This window comes from Chiroxiphia lanceolata, chromosome 1, assembly GCF_009829145.1.
Source record: "Chiroxiphia lanceolata isolate bChiLan1 chromosome 1, bChiLan1.pri, whole genome shotgun sequence".
NCBI lineage: Eukaryota > Metazoa > Chordata > Aves > Passeriformes > Pipridae > Chiroxiphia > Chiroxiphia lanceolata.
Window position 1 is genome coordinate 60,135,039 of NC_045637.1, and position 21,970 is coordinate 60,157,008.

The following is a 21,970-nucleotide window of genomic DNA, read 5'->3' on the forward strand; positions in this document are numbered from 1 at the left end:
ATGGGAAGAAGAATCACAGGACCAGGACTCTAGACTTTGATTCAGTTCTTGTCTCAATTGCAGCATTCCTCTGTGTCCACATTTATGTTTACAACAGCAAAAGCTTGGTACATAGTTCAGTGAAGTGTCATGGAGCCCTCCAACAGGATTCTGACTAGGCACTTGGACATATGGGCACCCCATACTGGGCTATGTCACATAAACATCAACATTTTCTACACAGGTCGTGTAATCTGCCCTGTATTTTAATTACCTATTATAAAAAGAAAACAGTATTTATTTGTTGGAAGAAGCTTGTGAGGATCAAACTCCTTAATTACTACATAAGTACACATGTATATATAGATTAATGAACATACCTGAATATTCAGCACTCTGCAATTACAGTACATCACATAAGCAGCCCTGCTTTTGTGGAGCCCAGGGCAAGGTTACTTCAGGAGCCATAGTATTGACTGGAAAAGAGGGACAGTAAATGATACTTGGATTTGGCTTAGTTTAGTGTTATTCCTCTAAATGATTTTGGACTTTGAGGCCACTTGGTTTTGAAAAGCCAGGGGTAATGGGTGAGGCTTACGTTGCTGGAAGGTCAATTGCAAGGCAATTTCCAGGTGCAAGCAGGTCTGTTCATCTTTAGTCAACAAAATCAAACCCAGCAGAAGTGGGTGTATTAAGGTAAACAATGTTAATGGAGTCAAAATGTCCACGTAGGTGCAGTGCACGGGTGTGATATAAATAGGACACACTTAGGTTTAGAAGGGATTAAAGCAACCAGTGGGGAATTCTTTAAACGTTACTTAAAACCTGCCTATGCTATTGCTTTAAATTTACTGTCACCAGTCCAAAAACTATTGTTTGCAGGAAAGCAAATAAATCCGACAAAGCTGCACTGTTCTGCACATCCGTATACACAATCTTTCAGTCTAGCAGTCTACCTAATGTAGTGTGAATGCCTAATGTGTAGAAAGTTGGGCTTGTGACTCACCTAACTAGAAACATGCAAAATAAAGACAAAAAGGGAAGATTGAGCAGGAAGTAGCAAGATACAACAAAGAGGCAGAAGACAACCAATTTCAGCTTTTTATGTTTTTTCTTTTTTCCCCTCAGAAGTGCAGTAAAGTAACCATTGTGTACTTATCTCACTTAGCAGAAAAGACAAAAAAAATTGAGCAAAGTGAAATTTGTAGATGCCATACACCTGCATATAGGGACACAACCACCACTTGAAATTAATTTCAAAAGAAGTGAGGGTGAGATTTTGGATGTTTACTGTAGCTTCCATAGCAACTTTCTGTCCCACTTCATCATTTTGCATGGAATTTTTCAGAAAGGATGGTCACAGCTATTAATGGTATCTCTGTTGGCCTCTCACATCCCCATGGCTCTCAGTCCACATTAATCCAAAAAGCTGATCCACACAGTTGTCCTCTCCCAGACCAGTGCTTATGTTTCAGGTTCCTCACCTATTCAGCTTCTTTTACTTCAGCTGACTCATACATGCTACACCTCTGTGATTAAAAGCAATAGCACAACCACCTACGAATTATTTCTTTAGAACAAAACTATTTCAAAGACAACATATTAAAAAAAGTAATAGAGCAGCTTAGATGTTTAGGCATTTTTGCCTGGACCAGAGAAAGCTGAGCATCCTTACATTTTCTTTATAAAGTACCATGTTTTGTTATCCTCTGTCCCTAAGCCATTTCTGATAAACGTGTCTTTTCCTACCCTTCCTTTCTCCACTGTTCCCAAGGATTTTTATGTATGCATATATTCTTTTCACCTCCAAATTAACAGCCTTGTAAAACAAAACTGTGTTTCCATAAAGACAATTTATAAGGCCCTCAAAGCTGATAATTGGGCCTGTTATCTTTCAAAAGAAGTTGTTGTTTTCCCTCGGTAAGTACTGTGTGGTTTCCGTGTTTGTCTTCACACAATCCTTGTGGATTTAGATCAATACAGGCTTGTAGAAAACTCTGATAATACAGTACACATATTTTCACTGTATGCTTCCCCAGTGCGTTTGTTGGCAGATCATGTCCTTGATTCTTATTTTTGTTTGAGGGTGTTTTATAAGATGTGGGAAAAAAGTACCAAAAACTGCTTCCATGTGGGAACATGAGAATGAAAATGGGTCACCAGGAATCATGCTTTGTCATGTCACTTAATACCTTTCCTAAATGCAACAAACTGCTTTTTAGAGGCAGTTTCTTTTTCCCTTTTTAAAACAAACAAACAAACACACCCCTTTTTTTCCCTATTGCTTCTGGGCAATATTTTTCCTAATGTAAGTGTGGATAGAAACTTTATTCCAGTTTCTAAGTTCCACTGGTCCATTTGCAGTACGTTTTGCCATCTGCTCTTCCACCAACACAGAGCAGTGCTGGGAGTCCTGGTGCCAGGGGCTCCTCGAAGTCTAGGGTGCCAGGAGTGGCAGGAGCTCCCCATGGAGGGTCTGTGAGGGCAGAGCCTGGCAGCCAGGGCCCATCCCACTCCCAGCCAGGAGCCAGGTATCTGGGGGGCACCAGGGCAGGCCCAGCTCCAGGCACCTCCCTGGGTACAGTTGATGCCAGGCCAGGCATCAGTCTGTAAATCTCCAGCTCAGCACGGCCCATGGCCAGACCAGGGCTGTGGCAGGACTGGAGCTGTAGCTCAGATGGGGCAAGCACTGGCAGCCCAGCCAAAAGCAGCTCCCATGGGCTGTGGAAGCCCTTGGCTGCTGCCTCCCTGCTGGCTGCCCCTGAGCCTCTCCCCAGTGTCCCAGTGGGACAGGGCAGCCCTTGTTGCTCCATCCATGGCTGGCCCCTAACCCAGGAAGCCAAACCTACAGGGGAGGGGATGTCCTCAGGCCTTTACAGCCATTATGGATAACAGTTCTCCTCCTCCTTATGCATTAATCCCAGCGTTAACACCAGTCTGAAAACATTCAAGGTCAGGTTGGATGGAGGTCTGAGCAACCTGACCTAACTGAAGATGTCTCAGCTCCTTGCAGGGGCATTGGACATTTAAAGGTCTCTTTAAAGGTCTCTTCCAGCCTAAACCGTTCTGTGATTCTATGATTCTACAAAGCATACTTGCAACTGTGCCTTTCCTCAGTCTTTCTATAGGTTACTTAAAGCAAATTCATATGCTCAGAGACCCTTAGTTTCCCTGAGCATCTGAGCAGCCCCTCAGAGATATGCTGTAGTAGTTTCAGCTCATCATTCCTGTGTGACTGGAGCTGTGCCTTTGACATGGGACACACTCACCACAGCCTCATGCAAGGTTCTCACCCTGCAAGGCACCACCAGCTGAGTTCCCAAATTATGTAGTTCTCTCCTACGGTAGACCTCCCTGTGACCAGCTGATGTACCCCTCTCTTTCTCACTCATTTCCAGCTCATGAGTTCTCAGATAGCTAATTTTTTCCTGGTTTTATTTCTGTGATCCTCAGGGTCGTTGAGTTGTTCCTTCCCTGTCCTGACTCCATCTCCCAGCTTTATACCCCAGCAAATTTCATCAGCACATTCCTAGCACTGGAAGCACACTGCCCAATAGGTTGACTGAAAAGGTGAACCTCCCTCAGTAATTCAAGTTACAACTACTTTACTACAGCCAAGGGCCAACCACCATTTTACATTTATTTCAAGAATGTCTATAAAGCAGTATGAGTTACCAAATTATTACATCCATGCATAGTTAACAGCTATATTTATCAGAGCTATTCCGCTACTCACGAACAGCAGCAGCTTCGGCGGTTCCCATCTTAAAAGGGCTGGCTTTTTTAGGGCAGGCACAAGGTAACAGCAAGCATTATCTGATTTTTTACCTTTTTGCATGTAGAATTACTTTATTCCTGTCTGCCACTGTTAGGAGCTGAGAGAACTCTTCATTAGGTGACCTTACTTCACTTTCACAACTTACTGTTCACACTGCACTTCCCTTATCCAATTGAGGATACTAAACTGGGAGGAGCTGTTGGCTCCCTCAAAGGCAGGGAGGCCCTGAAGAGAGACCTTGACAAATTAGGAGGGATGGGCAATCACCAACCTTATGAAATTTGACAAGGGAAAGTGCTGGATTCTGCACCTCGGATGGGGCAACCCTGGATGTACGTACAGACTGGGGAATGAGATGCTGGAAAGCAGTGTCACAGAAAGGGACCTGAGGGTCCTGGTTGATGGAGAATTAAATATGAGTCAGCAGTGCCCTGGCAGCCAGGAGGGCCAACCATGTCCTGGGGGGCATCAGGCAAAGCATCACCAGCCAGTCGAGGGAAGGGATTGTCCTGCTCTGCTCTGCTCTGCACTGAGGTGGCTTCACCTTGAATACTGTGTGCCTATTGTATTGGATATGGTGTGTTTTGGGCACCACAATATACAAAAGATGTTAAGCTGTTAGAGAGCATCCAAAGGAGGGCAACAAAGCTGGTGAAGGGTCTAGAGGTCCAGTGGTGCGTCCCACCCCACCCATAGGCTGCACATGAAGCCACACGAGGAGCGGCTGAGGTCACTGGGTCTGTTTAGCCTGGAGAAGAGGAGACTGAGGGGAGACCTCACTGCAGTCTTCAACATCCTCACGAGGGGAAGAGGAGGAACTGATCTCTTCTCTGTGGTGACCAGTGACAGGACCCGTGGGAATGGCCTGAGGCTGTGTCAGTGGAGATTCAGGTTGGATATTAGGAAAAGGTTCTTCACCCAAAGGGTGGCTGGGCACTGGAACAGCCTCTCCAGGAAAGTGTTCACAGCACCAAGCCTGACAGAGTTCAAGAAGCATTTGGACAATGCACTCAGGTGTGACTCTTGGGGATGGCCCTGTGCAGGGCCAGGAGTTGGACTAGATGATCCTTGTGGGTTCCTTTCAACCCAGAATATTCTATAACTAATTCTATAATTAGAATTCTATTCTATTCTACAGAATAGAAAAAATAGAATTCTATTCTATTCTATAACTAATTCTATTTTATGGGCCGAGCTAAACTATATCTAAATCTACTTAAATCTAATTAACCTACCTAAACAACAAATGTAGGAAGAGCATAAGTATACTCCTATCCTCGGCTGGGATAATTCAGTTGCCCAGACAGGCTCTGCTCAAGACCCCCCCCCCAGATTTCTCCCATACTATATTTGCCTACATATGATATTCCCGCTTATTATCCCCCGTAATATTTCTCGTGTTTCTCTCTCTCACGTCCGCGCCCACCCCGTTTCGCTGCAGAGCGGTAAGTTCATTAACACGTCGGGCGCTAACGACACCCGCGCACAGCACCGACGACCCCCCCCCCCACAGCACCGACGACCCCCCCTCCCCCCGGTCCCACAGGGGCCGCCCGCCCCGCCCCGCCTCGCCTCAAGCCCCGCCTCGCCTCAAGCCCCGCCCCCGGGGACCTCCTTGCCAGCGGATTGGTCACTGCAGGGCTCGGCGCGGGGCGGGGCCGTGCGGGGTATTTAAGGCTCAGTGGTGGCGGCGAGCGGAGCCACTCGCAGGGGAAGCCGGGACGGTGCGGGAACAGTGAGTGGCGGGGCGGGAGCGGCCGGGTCCCTTCCCCGTGTGCCGCGGCGGCCGAGCCTGGCCCGGCCTGGCGGAGAGGCGCCGGCAATGCCGGCTGCGCGGCGTGCCCGGCTGGCCGGGCCTTGCCTTGCCTTGTGTCCCGCGGTAGGAAGCGTCTGCTCGGCCTCCGGGCGCGGCGGCGCTGTGGCTGCCCCGGGAGGGAAGCTGTCCTTCGGAGGGTGCTGCCACTGCCCCCCCGTCACCTTCCCCACGCTCGCTGTCCCTCCCCGTGAGCCTCTCCCGCGCAGTCCTTAGGAAGCCCACGGCGCGGTTCCCTCCCTTCCGCCCCGAGCCCTTGTGCTGCAAAATCCTGTAAAATAGCAAATTTAGCCTTTAAGTCAAACCTCCCGCAGAGCAGGGCACGGGGCTGTGTGCCGCTTCTGGCAGTGGCTTTGGGGGGTGGCGAGCGCTGGGCGATGGCTACGGACCGCTCCGAACTTGGTTCCCTGCTCTCCTCTGGGGCACTAATGATGCCTGTGGATGGGAAGGGCCAGGTTGTCTCCGTGCACTGGTAATCTCTTGGGTTAGTTTATTTCAAAGCGCCACTGTTGTATAGTCCTGTGAAAAGGTAAGACAGTGGAGTCTCTTCTGCATAGGTAGGAAGGGTTCAGTACTCCAGTCCGAAGGACTTACAGGAAGTTCTAACTCTGGTTTTGCAGAGGGAAGAGGAAGTAACATCCAGCCTTTTGCTGTGCACTAAGCAGCATTTGCTTTTCCAAGTTCAGAGCTTTCTGGAGTAGGCTTTTTTGCAGCTCTGCAGTGTGACTTGAGTGCTTCAATGCCCCTCTGTTTTTTAAGACTATTTAGTTATGTTTAAGATGATATTTAAAGCAGTGTCCAGCTTAGTAAATAGTTCAGATCTTGTTTGTGTTGGACAGGATATCAGCCTCCCTGTAATTTGCTGTATTTTGTGTCTCTGCTGTGAAGCGAGAGTCCTGATGTTGCTGTAGGAACCAGTTGAGTGAAGGGGAGAGTCAGATGCACTGGACTGATGCCCGTGTGCTGGTTTCTCTGAGGAGCTCCAGTTGAATCCTGCCTGAGCTCTAACTGCATGTGAGGATGGTGGTTTCATTAGGGAAGCCCAGCCTCAGTGAGAAGCATTCCTTTAACTTAGTTATGTCCATATAATCCTTCTGAAGGTGTTTAGTTTTCACTTAAAGAGGAAGCTTGACCTGTCTGGTGGTTTGGGGTTGTTCTAATTGGTGTTTAAAAGTCATTATCCAAATTTAAACTTGATGGATGCTTTAAATTAAATAGAAACTCTCTCCGGTGAGGGAAAGGATTTTTGTATGTCAAACACCATTATCTCTGTAAGTACAACCCTGCTTGAAAGAAAATGTGTGCGTCTTAAATTTGGGGTGGTGCTTGTATTGCAGTATACTGTGTGGGAAACCTGCAGCTTAAAGCGTTAGTTTCAGCTATACAGAGTAGTCAGCTGTTCAAGAAATCCTAAGACAAGCAGTCAGATGCTTTAACAACTATCATACTTGTCTTGTGACTACTGTGTAGAAGTAGAAGAAAGGCTTAAAGGATCTGGCATAAAGCTGACTCAACAACATACTGAGTCACAGTGGCTGGTGCTGCTGAAAGTGCATGTTCAGTGTATTACAAGAAAAACTGGAGTTTTTCTCCTAGTCCAGGCACTTGGATTTCAGAGGCATATTTCAGGAAGCCTCCTTCTCTGGAGATATTTAAAAGCCTCCTGGACACAATCCTGAGTAATGTGCTATAGGGGACCCTGCTGGAGCAGGGAGCTTAGACTAGATGACCTTCAGTGGTCCTTTCCAACCTTACCCATTCTGTGATTAGTAAAGCTCATTATTTTCCTGTCTTAGGGGAGATGCTGTATCTTTTTTGAACTTGAGATCTGAATTTCAGCTTGTTGGTTTTGTTTGCTTGAGTGAACAGTATATCTTTTCAATATTGATTTCATAGTTGGAAGGAAGACAGAAAACTGAGAAGAGGAAAGGTCTTGGGTTTCCTCATGTGAAGTTCAGCTGAAAGTAAAACAAAAGAAAAAGTGGTAGCAATGAAGTAGTCAGTGACCATTTGCTCATGGCCTGCTGGGGCTGGCTTCTGTTCCCATGGCTTTACTCTGACCTTTCTTTGGAAGTCTGAGTGGCAGGTTGGGACTTTAAAGCAGAAGAAAGCACAGTTCTTAAGCTTCCTGCTTTTAAGTGCCCTTGTAGAACATTAAGTGTGGTGCTTTCTTGCACCTAGCTCCTAGCATTCAAGCCTGTGGCACACTATTAATTGAACTCATAATGAAATCTACTCTTTGAAGTTGCATTTCACTTGAGTAACGTTTTGCCTGTAATTTTGCAGTGAAATGAAGTGTATGATTTAATTGAAGTATCTCTACAGACAGATATACTTTATCAGGTATACTATACTATATATACAGCTCTATATAAGCTTGCTCAGTTTAACTTCAAAAGTTATTTTGAGGGGAGAGGCAGAAAAGTGGTGTTGAAATTTAAATATGCTTTTGTCACTAGGTGATTTCAAGGAAGGGAGGGGCCTCAAGTTTTATATTATTACAGTTTAGTGTGTAGCATTAGCAGTTGAAAGGTGAAAGTCTGTGTGGCTGCTTGATTACTGACTGTTGCTTCTTAAACCTGTGAAGGCTGAATTATTTTTCTGTCACAGGACCTTCAGCACACTTCTAGTCAGAAAATGTCCACTCCTGAAACCATCTTTAAATACATTGATGAACCCAGGACCTCTATGTTCAGGTAAGTTTTCTTGAGTTTTGTCTTGCAGCATGGGCAGCTATGGGATATTAAAAGTTAGATGGTCATCTTCAATCTTATTGTTGCACCTGTATAATATACCCAATAAGAGAGAGTAATGTGAAGTGATTGGAGAGAGGGGAGAGCAAGCAGCAGGTGAAACTGATTTGAGTCAAGCTAGAAAACTGTTCTTTAAGTTTAGGCATAGGTTCTGTTCCAAAACATAAATGTCCATGTTAGATTTATTAGGGAATTATCTATTACTGTATAGTGCAAACAGTGACTTATTTAGAGGTATGAGAAGTTTGATACTGGCTCCTGAATGCAGAACTAGGTTTATAGTCTCTTTCCTTTTGAGATGGGAGATGAAAGTTCTAAATGAGGCTGAATAAACCTTTCTTGTATGAAACCATTTATGTTGGGGTACAGAGGAGAGATGTTACTCTCTCCAAAGAGGTACTTCGCTGCTTGACCTGCTATTAGTTGCAGCTTGTATTGCAGTGCTGTTTACCTGGGAAGAATCAGTGGTAGAGCATTGTGAACTCAGGCAAGAACTATGCCAAGTGTTCAGCTTGATTTCTGCCAGTTGCTCTTGCTGATCTCACACAGGGAGAAAAAGCTCAAGTGTCCTTTCTGAGAGACCTGAAAGACATCAGCTGGTTCTGGATACTTAAAGAACAGCAACCAAAAAAGCACAGTATGCACAAACTTTCATACTCTTAACCTTACCTTGTATATCTGTAGAGTTTGTGCTGTACTGCAGGGGCAGCTGTAGGAAAGTGAGGTTTTTGAGAGGTTTTGAGTAATATATTGGTTAGAGTACTTCTTTGAGCAGAGGACTAGTGGATTTATCTCAATTAAGCTTAACTTAAAACAGTGTGTGTTGAATACACGGTGTTGTATTTGTATAGTGCCTGTCATGTGTAGTAAAACCTGTAGCTCTTCCACCTTCTGTAGCGCCTGGCTGAGTGGGTGGCAATCCAGAGCGTGTCAGCATGGCCGGAGAAGAGGGGGGAAATCAACGCATGATGGAGGTTGCTGCGAGGGATATTGAGCGACTGGGAGGCACAACCCAGCTTGTGGATATTGGGAAACAAAGGTACGTTAGCGTCTCCATGTCAGCTTCGTGGGAAAAGTCCACTTAGAAGACAAGATGTTTTGCACAAGAAGGTGCTGATTTCTTATGTTCCCAGTAAGAAAGGCACTTAGTCTCCATAAAGTATAATTAAAATGCTGTTTATTAGAGTTACCACTATAAGAAAGAGGACAGTAGAGATACTCATGTCCCTATCTAGCAGGCATCCAACCAGCATGCAACATGCTGTTTAGATCCCATTCATGGGAATGTGATACCATTCTATTTTTTCAAGCTGTCTGATTCCACTGCCAGACAAAAGGATATTCATATCAGAACTTCTTGATGCACTTTTAGATAAAGTCAAGGACATGCAGGTGGTGTAATCACCAGTGCCAAGTGGGAACTGCCTTCAGGTTACAGTCAAGTGGCTTCAGTTTAACCTGCAGTCCAGGGATATGCACAGCACAATACAGGCAGGAAGGCAAAACTATGTTCTGTGTGCAGCATAGCCTAGCACAGGCTTTGGTGTACTCAGATTAACTATGTGGATTGCTAATTTTTTTATGTCTGGTAATCTTCTGCTCAGGATCACCACACAAGGGTCTTGTGGGTAGTGGTCTAAAAAGTCAGAACCTGCTGGGGTGTGACTTAAGTCTTTCCTGCCACACAGTCTGAGCTTTCTGTTAAAAACCTTCCTTTATAGTCAACTTTGGGATCCAGATCAGTTAAACATGTTGTATTAAATTTTGGACTGTATTAAATGTGTGTTAAATACTTTTCTGAATGAACAGAACACCTGCAAACAAAAGTGTTGGTCATTTTTAACAACAGGCTAGTATTGATCCTTAGGCCTGTAGAGTGTAAAGATACTGACTGAGGTTTCAATAAGTCTTCCAAAAGACCTTTGGGCTCTTTTAAAGTGTTACGTTTGTCACCAGATTGCATTGTTCCCTTACCAGATACAAAAGTATAATTAAAAGAATGAGTTCCCTCCTTGTTTTTAGCTCTCCAGACTGCTTTTTTCCTCGAGAAATGTATATGCTTATGAGAATGATAATAATAATCTTGTCCTCAGGAACCATCCATTTGATGTACTGCTCCTTTGAAGTGCCTAGTCACTATATGCCAGAGAATAAGACCCATACCAAAATTATTAGATGAGCATTTGGATAGTGGCATTAAAAATCCTGTTGTACTGGAATGTTTGCTGGTTTTAGAAGATTATTACTGTAATTGGTGGGAAAGAATGCTGAGTGAAATCTGCATGTATTGGGACCTTCTGAGCAGTTCTTGCCTTTGCCAACTGGATTACACTTGTTTGTAGGACTACAGGTTCCAGCAAGGAAACAGCTGACTTCGTGTGCCCTCTTGGGAGGAGATCTGTAGGATAATTCTAGCTCTGCTGCTACATACAGCCTAAAATCCCCTCAAAAGTGTTTCAATTAATTCAGAGACAAAGTTGTTCCTTTCATCACTAACTTTTTGGTAGCTTATTTTAGAGTTTTATGCATAACATTATTATTTGGAAAACTTTAATCCAGCTGCAAAAGTTAACTCCAGTGTTTGGTTTTATATTAAGTATAGACAGAGCTAGTCAGTGTATTAGGTACATTCCTGCTATATTTATGAAGGACAATGTAAAGCAACTGGTGAACTTACCTGGTCAAAGTTTACTGCTGCACAGCAGTTTGTTCTGTGTACTCATTACTGTAAATTCTTGCAGTAGTTCTTTAATCATGTAGAGCTGCAGCTGGCCAAGGACCATGTAGCCTGTTGATAAAAAGAACTGAAGTTTGGAGCCCGTATGAGCAAAAAGTGCAAGCTGATCTTGATCTGCTGAACAGTGTGTGGGAGTATGTGTTCACCAAAAGGGAAATACATGCTGACTGAGAATAGCATGTGATAATTGCTTATGGGGTATTCCAAAGAACTAAGCCAAGTTCAACTCTTGAACTCTTGAACCAAGTTCATCAGCACTACTCTGCCCTTAGCTTAACAGCATAGGCTTGTATAGAGAAATACAGCTGTTATGCTGATCTTATTTGGGTGTAGGCACGTTACACTCAGAGATACCACTGTCAGGAAATTTTTGTCTAGGGAGCTATACTGTAGGCAGGATGAAAGTGCAGTGATAAGCAACACAAAATGCAGTATTGAATGGAGTTTATCGCTTATGCTGAGGTCAGCATTAGACATGGCAGTTGGTGTGCAGTCAGCTTGCTCTGCTAAAGTCTGATGTGGGATTGGTGTTTAAAGCTAACAGTTCTGAGTGGCTTGGAACATTGTGATTGTTACTGGGACTTGTTGGAAAGCTAACTGGCATGATACCTTCTCTGGCACTCTGCTTCTGGCAATCAGTTTAAGTAGCTTAGTTTTTTTTTTTTTAGCTGTCTGTCCCCTTAGTGTCATAACCTCCACAGTATTAAAATAATTCATTTATCTGATAAAAACATGTTCTTCTGACATCCCACATTGGAATAAAACTTCTTCCCTCCTATTTCTAGCTGCCTGATGGATCAGAGATCCCTCTACCACCAATTGTTCTGGGAACACTTGGCACAGATCCACGCAAAAAGACTGTGTGTGTATATGGTCACCTGGATGTTCAGCCAGCAGCACTAGAGGATGGCTGGGATAGTGAGCCCTTCACACTGGTAGAAAGAGATGGTAAGAGCAGTGGATTTCACTGTGAGTACTTCTGTGGTATTCCTCAATTGTTCCAAAGATGTGCTATTGATTGAAAGGGAGGAGAGTAAGAACAGGTATGAGTGTTTATTTAATACTGTTGAGATGAAAATATGCAGGAGGGAGAATGGTAAAAAAGTAGACCTGCAAAATCTCAGCTGGTCTCAGGGCTTGTTTCCTTTTCTGATAGTCTAGGAGGTACTTGCATGTTATCTTCCTTGTTGCTACAGCACAGTCTTAACTGCTGCTTTCCATGGTAATAGTTTGTTGCCAGAAAGCTTTTTAGAACTAGATTCTTGTGCTGTTCACAACTTGCAACCTGTAAGGTCATGTCAAGACTACAGGGATTTTGAACCATTATCTGGGAAAAAATACTCAACACAGCTTCTTTATGCCTGGAGACAGGAGTGTCACAGCAGTCTCCCTGGATTGCCTTGTGTTTGCAAACTGTGCTCCCATGAGTACTGCAGAAGCTGTGTTTTGGAGAGCTGGTGCCCAGACGAGTGTCCCTCTCCTCTAAATGGGAATGAAGAAATGGTGCAGTAACTCCTGTTGAAACAGCATTGCCAGTAGCCAAGATGACTAAAACTCTTTTCTGTTTAAAGCTGGTGCTACCAACAGCCTCTTCCTTGTTCTATTTTCTCAGTGTTAGTGTCAAAGGTCATGTGAATAGAAGGACATTAACTACTTGTCTTGCATAAGTGTAATGATTGCCAGAAAAAGGAGTATCTGTGGTAACTAGTATTTCTACTTGGGCCCTTGGTCATAGGCAGCAGAGTCCAAGTAACTAAGTTGAATTCTCTCATCTGATAGCAAGACATAGATTTACCTTGGGCTATGGCTTGTCTCTGTGCAACCTAGGAGTGCAAGAGGCATTTTCACCAATGGCTCTTTACCTTGCAAGCTATCTGTCCTGTTCTGTCACTGTGGTTACACCTGATGATTAGGGGTTGTAGCTGCAGCTCTGAGTAGTAATGATATCTGCCTCTGTGATCCCACATGCTATGTTTTCTGGAAATTCCCTGTAGCCTGTAAAACTTGCCTTTGACTAAAGCCCTTTCTAAGGAGATCCAGTTTTGTCTGGAGAATCCGATGAACTGATTTGTCACTAGCTACTGGATTCTTACTCTTCAAACAGAGTTATTGAATTGTAGCTAATACTGGTTAGGTTTCTGTTAAAAGGAGGGCGCTTGTTTCTGTACACTTACTAATATATTTGTACAAAATTATATTATTATTGTGAATGATAAGGCAGTTACATCTTTTCCAGACTTTTGTATTCAATTCCTGTCCAGGGAAAAGCTGGGGAGGAAAGGTGAGGTAGCTCTGAAAGTGGGAGAACTATAGCAGTCCCACTTGCAAGAGTGTATGAAGCAGGATGCGAAACTGCTTCTTCAGAAGAATCAGAAATGAAAGTTTTTATATAAGCAGGGCTAAAAAGACTATCCAAAAAGATGTAGGCAAGAGGTGAAGCTTCATGCTAATTTTTTTCCACCTTGGTTAATTTGTATCTTGTTTCTACAGGAAAGTTGTACGGGAGAGGATCAACAGATGACAAAGGTCCAGTGCTTGCCTGGCTGAATGCCTTGGAGGCTTATCAACAAACTAACCAGGTCTGTGCCCAAAACATATTCTACTTTTCTATGTACAACTGATTCTAGCAATAAATGTTATCTGAGCCACAAATGCTTGTGAGGGAAGTCTGCTTATTCAGCTGATCAGAGGAATGTTGCAGTAGTCCTGTAAATTCACTTATGTACTAGTAGGGTGGAGTTGACTTGCTGACAAGTTGGTCTGTTAGTTGCTTGGTTTGCACTTTAAACAATTTTCCTTTAATGAAATGTGTTAGAAGGAAAATACATATGCAAGCATGTGGAGCATGATGAATCCCTATCATGTAAGGATGTCAAATTACCTTTACCTTTATCAAAACTTAATGTCTCACTGCCACTGAGCTCTAAGAGGTTAACTTAGTAACACTGACCTGCGAGCTTTGCTGTTTCTGTTCAAGAAAATGTGCATTTGGAAATAGCTCAAGGTGTCTGCTTTATCTTGCCAGACAAGTTCCTGTTACTTGTGAGAAGAATGACTAGTTCTGTATTCCTGTCTAGGTATGTAGAATATGGTAGCCTGAATAGACAGGGTAGCTCTGATGCTTCTACAGTGGCATGCAATTTCTGTGGTTAATATTAGTTTTCCTAGCCTGGGGGCTTACCTTTGGCAACAGATTTCTGCTGTGTTCCCACAGTTAAGGGGCTTGGGAAAAAGTTGTTCTAGAGCTCAGTTAAAACTTTTTGAAGAGTTTGAATTGCATCAAATGAAGGGTCGTGTAAGTGTCCTCAATGTAAGTGCAGTCCAAACTTTATTATAGTTCGTGTATAATTAACAAATTCCACTGTCATGGAACTAGTTTCCCCATGTCTATTTTTTTTACTTTGAGCATGATAAATGAAAATTACTGATTGCTGAAGTAGTACAGCATTTTCATACTTAGTCTGTTCTTGTTTTTCATTTCAAAGGACTTTCCAGTAAATATTAAGTTCTGCCTAGAGGGTATGGAAGAATCGGGATCTGAAGGCCTTGATGAACTGATTTTTGCTCAGCGAGATACTTTCTTTAAAGATGTGGATTATGTGTGCATTTCTGACAACTACTGGCTAGGCAAGAAGAAGCCTTGTATCACTTATGGCTTGAGGGGCATCTGCTACTACTTCATAGAGGTAACTGCTGAGATACACTACAAAACCAGTATTATTAAACTGAATTTTCTGCCGGAGAAGAGTGGTAGCTCAAACTTTTTCATGCCAATAGCTTTTCTTCAGAGAAGGTGCAACTGGCTACTTAAGTAGAATGGTTTCTCCTAATTGTCTGAATAATTTCATTTCATTACCCTATCTGATGCTTGTGTGGTAGGGATAGCTTTCAGATGTATGAAGGAGGAGAAGCCAGCAACCTTCTCTGGAGGGTTGTTTCAGAGTGATCCTTAAGTGCAGGAAGAGATATCACCACTCAAGTCCCCAAGGTTGGGACAGTCAGTACTAAAGGTGTGTATTCCAGAGCAACACAAAGCAGATCTGTTTTAATGTACTACAGCTGAGTGGTCTGGTTTCAAAACTGGATGCATTCTCAAAATACATGCAGGAAAAAGCTAGGGTAAATGTCTTTGGTGTATTTGACAGTATCTTCATGCTAAAATTAACCTGAATATTAATTCACTTCAATCAGGTGGAATGTTGTGACAAAGACCTTCACTCTGGTGTTTACGGTGGTTCAGTACATGAGGCCATGACAGATCTCATTGCTCTAATGGGTAAGAAAAAGCAGGTTTCACTAAATGCATTTAAAATGAGAATAAGAACCATTAAAACATGAGTGAGTTTGCAGTGGGGAGGTTGGTAAGGGCTGCTTAGGCTAGCAAAGCAATGGCCAACGAAATGGAGCTTGCCAGGTATGCAAGGCTAATGCCTGAGATACAGAAATATGGTGAAGGTCTTGCCAAAAGGTTGTCTATCTACTCTAGCTTCCTCTAAAATCTTGCTGCAAATTTACATGTTAATTAAATCAGCTGCCTTCTCAAACTCTGCTGTGGATGTGATATTGAACTCTTTTGGACTCCTGCCTTCAGCCAGCCAAAGGTAACAGTGGAAGTAAATACAGTAGAATGTAACAGTAGAATTAATACAAGTAGCATGCAAGTGCACATTTTGGATAGCTGCAAATTCTGTAAGTGCCTTCCATGCTCATTGGTGCCTGCTGTGGGAGATAGAAGTCTGAATTTCATTACATTTATGAAACTTTCAGAAGGCCAAGACCTGTGTTTCCCAAGGAAAGTGTTCCCAGCAATGACACCTTGTATATTCTGGTTTGAATACTGACGCTAGGTGTTGCTTGTTTACAGGTTGTCTCGTAGACAAGAAAGGGAAAATCCTCATCCCAGGTGTTAATGAAGCAGTGGCGCCTGTCACTGATGAGGAGCTGGCGTTATATGAGAAGATTGATTTTGACCTGACAGAATATGCAAAAGATGTAGGAGCAACAAGACTCCTGCATGATACAAAGGTATGCTGCACTCCTTCCTTCCTACCCTGCTTAGATCAAGCTGTCTATGTTAACTTGATCTTCTGTAGATATATTTGTAGCTACCAAGTAATTTAGTAGGCAGAGGTTCATCTGATGTCTTTAAAATGGTGAGAATGCCTTGAAAATAGTTTTGCCTACTGTATGGTTGACTGCATGCTTAACGCTTTGCTGAGGAATGGCCAGTGTTAGGTCCTTGAAAATTTAGTTTAGGTTATCCCATGTTTAAGGCAAGCAGCCTAGGCAACTTTAAATTTGCTCCTTAGTCTTTGTATAAGTAGCATTTCAAACTTGTACAAAAATTTCTTTATCTAGTGCTGTTCTCTTAATGCTAGATAAGAATGTTAGCAATTTTTCAGAGGTCAGATAGCACATTTACACAAAGCATCTGATTTCCTACATCTGTAGGAAGTTCAATGTGTTATCAGAAATAAAGTAGTTGCTTAGAGATGATTGCTCATTAGGTGAAAAAGCAGCTTCAAATCTAGTTGTGGTGAATTTAAGGCTGACATACTGAACATCCTTCTAGACTGGCAAGCAAGGACTGTTTCATAGTCATGAACTTGGCAGCTACCCAAATCTTTGAACAGGCTCAAGGTCAGTAAACTCATGTCTGAAGTTAAATCTTTGTCCTGGGAGCTCTCCAAATGAATGCTTTTAACAGCATTGAATCTTGCAAGGTACAGGTATTACATACTAATTTTAAAACCCTAGATGTAAATACATTTCCTGTCATAAAAAGCAGACACAGATGTTGTAAAAGGCAAGTTTACATGTGCAGGTCTGTATTCTGTCCTAGTTGTGTCAGGAGGAGACTTCAAACTCAACTCAAATAGGTATAAGTAACAATTTATATCCTCAACCTTGTCTTTACATGCTCAGGTTTATATCAACTGGGAGCACACAGGCTTCCTTGTTTAGCCTTGTCCTGTAAAGTAATGGATGAATTATAGCTTGTATATAAGGAGGAGCTGGCAAGATGCTCTTTGTGATACTGAACTGAGGCTGTTCAGTCTTGACTAAACTGAAATCCTAGCTAAGGGAGTTCTAAGCTGCATGCAAGAAGGGTTTTAAGGCCAAGGAGAGGTATGGGAGGGAGGTGAGAAACGTGTAACTTCCAGGTGAGAAACAGTGTGCTTGAAAGATTTGAACTGTGACAGTTACATTTGCTTTGAGAGAAGAATAGGGGCAGGTTGTACCTGGAACAAACCAAACTGTTCACATAAAGGCCACCAAATTTCTGAGTCCCCTGAATTTCTGCAGCGATGTTCAGTCTTGAGACACTGTAGCTGTGTCTGTACAGGACAACTCAACAGCTGTGTTGAATTCAGGGTCCAGTGTACTCAACAGCTGTGTCCAAGGCAACAAGGAGGAAATGCAGGAAGTGTACCTGGAGGGCAATAATGGTCAATTGAATCAACCTGGAGATCAGGGATTTAAATACAACTGATGATAAAAAGAAAAGCACACTGTATGCTGCAGTTTGAGCAGTGGTGAGGCTTTTAGAAGATATGTGAACTTCAGCACGTGTGTCTTGGTGATGAAGGCACCTGCCTTCACCTACACACTGCTTGAGCACCTTATAAATGTCCTGGTCAGAAGCAGATTGATCATGTCCTGTAAGTTCCATAGAACTATGAGAAAGGTGAACTAGAGCTGTTGAATCTATTAAGGTGCTGAGAATCCAGCTGGTATCTCAAAATGTGTGCTTACTGGGAGTAACAGCTTTTGAGTGGTCTTCAATGAGCTGCATTTCTCCATGGGAGAAAGCACTGTTTCTTGCAAATTCATTATTAGATTGAAGAAATGAATACTTCAGGGAATGCTGTCAAACTTCACATAACCTTGCATCTTTCTCTTTGCTTCTGCAGAGAGATATCCTTATGCATAGGTGGAGATACCCTTCATTGTCTCTCCACGGAATTGAAGGAGCCTTCTCAGCCTCTGGAGCCAAGACTGTGGTTCCTAGGAAAGTGATTGGCAAGTTCTCAATCAGGCTTGTGCCAAACATGACTCCTGAAGAAGTCACAAAGCATGTATGTTGACATGCATTGCTGGTATCAAAACAACTGTTTCTAAACTTCTCCTGTTCCCCATGCCTGGGGGAAGAATTTTTCTGTTTTCTAAAGCAGTTCTGTTCACTTACTTTGTTACTGTCTTCCCTGTTTTGCACCTCGACGCAAGATAATTCAGGGATTCATTTTGTGGTGCCACACTGGACTGTTGTTGTCTGACTACCCAATTGCTCTAAACTCAAAGAAAGGGCTTAGGAGTAAATGCTAATGTAATTGTAGGGCACTTGGATTGCCAGAAATGCATATTCAAAAGCATAAGTATTTGACATATTGGCTAAGTGTTCTACACTATACTGTTAATTTGCCTGAAGAATATATTCTGACTTCAGAATGGAGAATCATAGGAATAATGAAATAAGAGTAATAGGAAAAGTATTGCTGGACTGTTGTAGTGACCTGCAAGTTCCTAAGATACTTTTAGAATATGGACTTTACTAGTGTTCCTACAAATGCTAACAGTAGATAAGATTGTTCAATCTTTCTTATAGGTAGAAGACTATTTGAACAAAAAGTTTGCAGAGCTGCAGAGTCCCAACAAATTCAAAGTGTACTTAGGCCATGGTGGAAAACCCTGGGTGTCAGACTTCAACCATCCCCACTACATGGCTGGTAGGAGGGCCATGAAGACAGGTCAGTGGGTTTTTCACTTGGTGTTGGTAAGATTAAAAGGCTCTTGTTCCACCACCTCAAGAAACACTGAAGAGGTCACGTTTGAATATTTAGTGTTCTGCGCTTATCTAATAACTTTGGCTCGCTAAATAATGAAGTATGTCATGTGCAATCCTTAAACTGAAGTTTGAGGTAGAGGAAGGAAAGAAACTGGATATCCAATTCATTCCAGACTGTTCTGGAACAAGTCTGTTGGTGTGTTGTTGCTTTTGCATATGAGGTTGTTAGTTCAGATCACCTGCTTAGCCAAATTTGTTGAAGCTTAGTCATTCTGGCGCCCATCTTAATTGGTTTTGGTAGGGCAGCTAGAGCAAATCTAACTTGTGTTGGAGTATAGACAGGCTTTCAGATGAAGTACTGGTGTGTAACTGTTTGAACTGAACTCTGAAAGTAACAATACTCCAGTGCTGCGTCTGCTGGGGGAAGCTCCACGGTTCTGTGGCCTGTGCAGTCTGGCTGATTTGGCCAGCACCTAGTGCTGGTACTTGATGGCTTAAGTAAGGATGTGTTAGAAAAACAAATATAACTCCAAACTGACTAGAATATCACTTTTCTAGTTTTTGGAGTTGAACCAGACCTGACAAGAGAGGGAGGAAGCATTCCTGTTACCCTTACTTTTCAAGAAGCAACAGGCAAGAATGTCATGCTGCTTCCTGTTGGAGCTGCAGATGATGGTGCCCACTCTCAAAATGAGAAGTTAAATAGGTAAGAGTATTTATCCCTGTGCCAAGGTGAGTTTACTGTGGGCGTGTATTATGGAAAATACTACAAATTGAACTCTTGCTTTTCTTTAATGCTCTGGAAGGCAAAGTGCCATTTGTCCCTAGCAGAGAATGACTGATTGAGTAACTAATCTGTAGTGGGATTTCAATCTCTTTACTGTTTCTGGGTTTATACACTTGAAAACAGAAGCAGGTTTTATACTTTGGTCTCTAAGCTTGGCTATCCACTGCTCAGAGTGGTGTTTCTGTCTTACCAGGGGAGATGCAGGAAGCTTGGGAGTAGTGCCTGTTACCTGCAGTGTTTGTCATGTGTGGGCTTTGCGAAAACCACATCTGCTAGAAATAGAGCTCAACTAAGACAATGCTAATGGAAGCTGTCTTCTTTCCAGGTACAACTACATCCAGGGGGTGAAGATGCTTGGTGCATATCTCTATGAGGTTTCCCAGCTGAAGGACTAAATTAGACACCTTACGTTATGGTTTATGGATCAGAAGTGTGAATTTTCTTACAAAATGTCATCAATCACCAAACTTACACGGCTCCCCTTTTCCACGAACACTCTACCACCACTGCTTTGGTGGAGGAGAGGGAAGCATGCAGTTCCATTTGACGAACATGTGTACCAAAAATACTTCTTTAAATTACAAGACTATTCCTTGTCTGGTCAGCAGTCTTGAGCTGCATCTGGGTCTCCTCTGTATCACTTCAGTTTGCTATATTCATCTACTTTTCCTGTAAAGCAAGAGGAATGGTTTGTTCTCAACAGTTTAAGCAGCCATACCAGTTGTAGAACTGCCAGCTAAATTTAAGGTTCTTATTCCTGGGTATGTCCTGGAAGTAAGTAGTCAGTGACAGATAATGGGGCTACACTGGAATATGTTCACACCGTAGTGAGACACCTGTCTTTGCTAACTGAGTGATTTGGAAGAGCATTTTGTCTCTTGCAGTTTGTCTTTGCCTGTCTGCAGCTTTCAATTGACAGTGAATCAGGGTATAACAAATTTCACTGTGGTAACAACTGCTGGCCATTTTTGTAAAGCTGCCTTTGTACTACCAAAAAAGGATAATAAATAATCATGCTATAGTTTGGCTCTTGGTCTCTAAAGATTAAATAATGACTTGGGAGGAGAAAGCAGCTTACAGAACTTGGGAGGGGCACTTCTGTGACTATAGGGGCAGATGAGCAACATGGCTGCACAGACCTGGAAATATCCTGGGAATCCAAGTGTTTATTCCTAGGCTCTGGCTCTATTTACAGCTTGTTGACTTGAAGCAGATGTTGCAAAATCCTGTTCTCCTGAGAGAAAGCAAGCTCAAAATGTTTAATTTTGGTTCTGTAAGACAGATCATCACACTGTAGCACAGCTGATGATCCTACAAGGGAGTGGGTGGGATTTGTGATCTCTACCTGCTTATGCCTACTTGTTGCAACTACTGACTAAGGTACAACTTCAAGCTGTCTTCTGGATACATTAAACTCCAACACCTGTTATTATGTCAAAAGACCAAACCCTCTTAAATGTGTGTTAATCTGAACTAGATTGGGATCACTGTTTCTGAATTACCTGACCAGCACTAGCAACCTAAACTAGGTAAGTATTTCAAATGATGATGCTTTGCTCTGAGAGCATGGTGCATTCTGTATCCTGACATAGGTGAACAGCATGTGATGCTTTCCTCCCTTGAGGGGCAGAAGGCAGGAGAGTCTTCTCTGCCTGGTTTTCACTGTTGCTTGATCTGGAGACTTAATAGTGTTGGGATAGGGAGTCTTCTGGTCTCCTTGAAGCTTCTAAAGTGTCTCTGTCTTATTTTGTTCTTTTTGGTTTGTCACTGGAGTTAATGGCTGGAGATAATCTGGTACCATTAAACTCTGCACATGCAGCTGGGGTACAGTCAGACCTGTGTCATACACCTCCATCAGTACTTGTGAGCACCAGGCACCTGCACAACACTGAGAGTTGGCTGCTGGGTTCTCAGCTGTCGGTGACAGTGGAACTACTCTGCTGAAACATGCAGGATGCACAAAGGACAAGAACTGGCATACCAGCATATTTGAAGGTCATCTGTATGCTGAGATCAGGGTAACTAGTCCTAGCAGTCAATGTATCTTCCTTGGTTACTGAATTGACACCTTAGACTTCTCTAAATGGGGCAACAGTTACATAAAAAGATGATTCCCTCACTGTTGGTGGGTTTATGTTGCTTGTTTTCTATTCACCAACCTGAAAAGCATCAAAACTTCAGAAAATCTGGATCCTGGACTGAGGTAATACCTGTTTCTCATGATGTAAAGAAAAAGCTGTTTGACCAGGAGGAAAACTGTTAGTGTTTATGCATTATGTTCTGTATTATGTTCAGAAAGTGTATCTAGTAGTCCTGTTGCATTTGTAACAAATTTTT

General features: G+C 42.9%; 1 protein-coding gene across 1 annotated transcript; it reads left to right on the forward strand.

The window, feature by feature from the left end:
• The first annotated feature begins 5,470 nt into the window (after window positions 1–5,470).
• On the forward strand, window positions 5,471–21,451 carry CNDP2 (carnosine dipeptidase 2). The gene is given in 15 exon segments (XM_032694840.1): window positions 5,471–5,492; window positions 7,857–7,913; window positions 8,181–8,244; window positions 8,247–8,266; window positions 9,221–9,281; window positions 9,284–9,366; window positions 11,846–12,008; window positions 13,551–13,639; window positions 14,546–14,746; window positions 15,252–15,336; window positions 15,925–16,085; window positions 17,975–18,139; window positions 18,667–18,808; window positions 19,405–19,552; window positions 19,959–21,451. Coding segments are annotated over 13 exon segments (1,425 nt in total). The 5' UTR covers window positions 5,471–5,492; window positions 7,857–7,913; window positions 8,181–8,207; the 3' UTR covers window positions 20,029–21,451.
• The last annotated feature ends 519 nt before the right edge of the window (window positions 21,452–21,970 follow it).